This window comes from Limulus polyphemus, unplaced genomic scaffold, assembly GCF_000517525.1.
Source record: "Limulus polyphemus unplaced genomic scaffold, Limulus_polyphemus-2.1.2 Scaffold4629, whole genome shotgun sequence".
Classification (NCBI taxonomy): Eukaryota; Metazoa; Arthropoda; class Merostomata; order Xiphosura; family Limulidae; genus Limulus; species Limulus polyphemus.
The window spans coordinates 30,726-35,987 of record NW_013670239.1 but is presented as its reverse complement, the minus strand read 5'-3'; the positions used below and the strand labels follow the sequence as shown (position 1 = coordinate 35,987).

Genomic DNA, 5,262 nt, shown 5'->3' with positions numbered 1-5,262 from the left:
AATTAGAATTAACTGTATGCTTGTGAAATACATTTCCGTCTTGTTTATTGTCAACATGTATTGTTAAATAATGTTGCTTAGCGACATCCAGTATTCAGCATTTAGTTTACCTTATTGCAATTTTTTAGATCTGTTTGTAAAATATTCTGATTTCTTTTAACGGGGATATTCTGTGTTCATTGCTCTATATTGCAGGAAATTTTTGACCTTCAAGAAACAAACTTGGGTTGGTTGAAAAATCTAAATTCAAAACTGATTGGTGGCTTTCATTTTTATGACGACTACCTGGCCCGCCATCTGTTGGCAATCTACTAAACTGTTGTTAAGCAAGTCGTTCACCATCACTTGACGCTTCAGCTGAATTCCAACAACGATCCCTGCCGGATGTTTGCATTTACAAACAGCCATGATACATCGTAACACGGGCTCATCCATGCTCTCCAGTATGATTGGAAGATAACGCTTGAGATTCATGAACCAATAACGTTATTTCTCGATATAACACAACATAGAGATGGCAGTAACTACTGTAACAACTAATGGATTGCCAGGGCGGAATGACCACAACAATAGACTAAGAAAATTAAGCTTACAAGCAGTATTTCCTCGACCTTCACTATCTGGTTATGCAGCTGCGATAGCAAATGCACGTGAAACTCAGCTGGCAGGATTGCGACGCCGCAGGTTCAGCCGTGTGACTCACAAGCTGTTTCCATCCATCGGCTGGCGAGCGGCAATTTCTCAGGACGAAGTTGTTAGTCAAGCCCAGAGTCTTTGTAGCCGCTATCTTCGTTCGAAACTACGCTCGTGCGGACCTGTGCACAAGAAACTCGGACTACAACGCCTGAGAAGCCTCAGTAAGATCTCCAACGACCCTGTCCTAACAGAGGTGGGAGAACACCTTCGCCACATGGCAGGCCTCTTAGAGAGACAAAATCCTCGTCTCTTTCACAGTGTCGTGGACGGTGTGGGAATTCAGTCGCTAACTTCTGAAGCAGCTGTGTTGCATCTATTTCGGACTGTAGCTGACGAAGTCTTGCGACAAGACATTTCTTGGGGCCGAATCATCGCTCTGTACTGCGTGGCCGGTGGACTAGCTTTTGACTGTGTCCGACTTGGACATCCTGAATACGTGTTAAATCTGGTTCAAGGAATGGGTTCTGTGATAAAAGGAGACGTAGCAGCCTGGATTGTTCAGCAAGGTGGTTGGGTGAGTAATAATTTACATTACCACACACAAACATTAGGTCTAACTAAAGCATTTAGATACGCCTCAATCGTTCTTCTACTGTATCATCTACTTTGTTTTTTAGTGTTTCTATGAAATAGTCTTTCGTTGTAAGTCGATTTTAGTTGTCTTACAATTTTTGTGTATGTTCTAGTAAAATCTTATAGTTGATATTCATTTTTAATTTTCAACTGTTAATTTTGTGTGCGTGTGCCTTTCTGACTCTTTTGTTCCAGCGCGATCCTAACCATTAAAGTTTTATACATTCTGAAGCATTAATGTACAAAAACGTTTTCACTAAGTAAAAGGGCCCGGCATGGCCAGGTGGTTAGGGCACTCGGCTCGCAATCTGAGGGTCGCGGGTTCGAATCCCCGTCACACCAAACATGTTCGCCCTTTCAGCCGTGGGGGCGTTATAAAGTGACGGTCAATCCCACGGTTGGTAAAAGAGTAGCTCAAGAGTTGGCGGTGGGTGGTGATGACGAGCTGCTTTCCCTCTAATCTTACACTGCTAAATTAGGGACGGCTAGCGCAGATAGCCATCGTGTAGCTTTGCGCGAAATTCAAAAACAAACAAACAAACAAATCTATTTTGTGCTTTCGTCTCAATATGCGTACAAGCTCTCAGTTTCTTTTATTAGCAGGCTGAGCGTAAAATAGTGGTTAGTGTGGCAGGCTGTGAATCTTTAAGTTCAAGGTTCGAGCTTCGACTTGTTGTTTAACACGCTCTGCACTTTCAATTGTGAGTCTTTACCTAACAATCATCCTGCTATTCTGTTAAAGGCAGTCGTGTATGTGATGGGTGTTTCTGATTGGTTGCCCTCCCTCTGGTCAGCAGGTATAAATTGGAGTGATCAGTTTCTTACTAAACACTTACTCGTTATCTTGATAACGTTTCGCTGTAAAGTCTCCGGATTTTTTTTTTTTAATTACTCAGTGAATGAAAATCACAGACCTTTGTAAAATATTCGCTGTTAAATTTTATATCTTCTACCTTAATAAAGATTAGTTTATTAACTAGTCGGAAGTTAAAAGAGCATATAATATTAATTCGATTGAAAAAGTTTTTGATTTTGGCATTTAATTGCATTAAGTTAGATTTCTATCAGCCACATTTATCTTAGTTTTCTGTAGGACAAGGAGTAACTTCGATAAACTGAAATATCTTCCGCCCCACGGTACTCAGCGGTAAGTCTGAAAGCTTAGAACGCTAAAAATCAGATTTAGATACCCGCTGTGGACAGAGCACTGATAACCCGTTGTGTAACTTTGCGCTTAACAAGAAATAAGTTTCGGTTTCTAAAGGCTTAGTAATTTTTAAGGTCCCATCACGATTATAATTAACCAAGATTTTGTCCTGTTCTTTATAAATATCTTTCAATAACATGAATATATAATGCTATATTAAGTAAGACTTGTAACTTGCAGAAATTGGTATGTGTTGTAGGGTTTCATTTAATTTATTTTCCTAAAAATGTAGTGGAATATTTTCTTTTCTCTTCTGAAAGACATTTGTGTCTGAAATAGTCTAACAATCACTGTGTGAGATACATTGGTGGCTTATAAATGTAATCCTTGTTCATGCGTATTAATATCCACAACTTATGTTCATTATTCTCGCTTATGAAAATAAGCAAGCGATATAATATTTGTAATTTAATTATTCTGAAATAAAAACAATAGCAAATATCCATAGACAAATACAGTCGACGGCAGTATTCTTATCCAAAGGTAGAGTGGGTATTAAATGGTGTGATGTAAAATGCCTAATCTGGCGAAGGAAGTAAGGTAATTAGGTTAAACGAGTATGATGAAAACCATGTTTAATTATGGATATTTTGTGTCAAATCTCTCTTAATTAGCCTATTACACGCCTCCAATTTCAAATCTGTAACGAATGATGTTAGATGTTATATTGATATGCAGGGCAATTTTATTTTATAATTATTAATGAGCTTTGTATCGAGAAGTATCATTCTTGATATGTAAGGTTAGGATCTGTAAAACAGATAATGGAAAGCGGTGAGGAGGGGAAGCATTTTAACACCAAATCACACAGAATAATATCGCTCAAATATATACATAATCAAAAGTTTTAAAATACGTTGTATAGATATATCCAAACTTTTAATATATACTGTATACATATATCCAAACTTTTAATATATACTTATACATTTATCCAAACTTTTAAGATACGTTGTACATATATATATATCCAAACTTTTAATGTCCGTTGTATACATATATCCAAACTTTTAATATATACTGTATACATATATCCAAACTTTTAGTATACACTGTATACATATATCCAAAATTTTATTATATACTATATACATATATCCAAACTGTTAAAATATACTGTGTACATATATTCAAATTGTTAATATAAACTCTATACATATATCCAAACTGTTAAAATACACTGGATACATATATCCAGACTGTTAATATATACTGTATACATATATCCAAACTTTTAGTATACACTGTATACATATATCTAAACTTTTAGTATACACTGTATACATATATCCAAACTTTTATTATATACTATATACATATATCCAAACTGTTAATTTACACTGTATACATATACCAAAACTGTTAATTTACACTGTATACATATATCCAAACTGTTAATTTACACTGTATACATATATCCAAACTTTTATTATATACTATATACATATATCCAAACTGTTAATTTACACTGTATACATATACCAAAACTGTTAATTTACACTGTATACAAATATCCAAACTGTTAATTTACATTGTATACGTATATCCAAACTGTTAATTTACACTGTATACGTATATCCAAACTGTTAATTTACACTGTATACATATATCCAAACTGTTAATTTACACTGTATACATATATCCAAACTGTTAATTTACACTGTATACATATATCCAAACTGTTAACTTACACTGTATACGTATATCCAAACTGTTAATTTACACTGTATACATATATCCAAACTGTTAATTTACACTGTATACATATATCCAAACTGTTAATTTACACTGTATACATATATCCAAACTGTTAATTTACACTGTATACATATATCCAAACTGTTAACTTACACTGTATACATACTCCAAAAAATTATTAAAACTCTTCCTTTTCGCTACTGTTATCCATCTGGTATGTTGTTTCTCTGTATAATGAAAGTTTACTTAGTACTAGTTGCAAGTTAAAACATTTCGGTCCAAGAGTAATAAACTTCACAGTTTCTCATGATGAAAAAAAGCAAGTCAAAAGTGTCCCCAAGAGAGATATTAACGTACAGCTGACTCTATGTTTCTGTTTATTAGCCGCGACTTAGCAGCTCATAGAACGGCTCTGAGTTTGTTTTCGTTGTTGATGGTTTTATTTTTTTCAAGTACAAACTTTTCGCTTATAGATCCGTCATCTCTTGCCCGATTTGAGATCTAATTACAGTTTTGGAGACAGGAGGTTGATGTATTTGACCATTCCCAAGGTTTCATAGATTAATTAACTCCTAAAATAATTTCAATTTGAAGGTAGGCTGGTAGAGATCCTGATGATAATAAAATCGAATCGAGTATACGCGCACCCCACGCTTTGATATTGCTGGCTCAAGATATATATATATATAGCTAATAAAATAAAGGAAAAAAAAGTCTTGTAGATTAATTTACTGTAATCCTGCCTAAAAGAATTTCAACTGCGGCGGCTATTGAGGATTCCCTCTTGTTTTTATAAAGCACAGACATTATTCAGGATCATTTAAGGAAAATCAAGTTAACTTCAATCATGATTAAGGTGTAGAGGTAATTCCAAAATCCCTAATAGTTTTTCAAGTGCGAAAGTCTAGCTAAACGTTCTGTGTTTGGTTTTTGATTAGTTTGTTTCAAAATGTTTACGCAAAACTGTAGAAAAGGGCTAACTATCTGCGCAAATCTACCCATAATTTTGAACTGATACACTGAAGGGAAGTTTGTTTGTAATTAAGTACAAAGCTACACAGTGGGCTATCTGTGCTCTGCCCACCACG

At 35.0% G+C, this 5,262-nt stretch overlaps 1 protein-coding gene across 1 annotated transcript in view; it reads left to right on the top strand.

Moving 5' to 3' along the window:
- The first annotated feature begins 324 nt into the window (after positions 1-324).
- Positions 325-5,262, top strand: part of LOC106471445 (bcl-2-related ovarian killer protein homolog B-like) — a 19,454-nt gene continuing 14,516 nt past the window's right edge. The window contains exon 1 of the mRNA XM_013932047.2: positions 325-1,210. Within this exon, the coding sequence (XP_013787501.1) occupies positions 515-1,210 (696 nt within the window). The 5' untranslated portion in view covers positions 325-514. The remainder of the gene's footprint in view (positions 1,211-5,262) is intronic.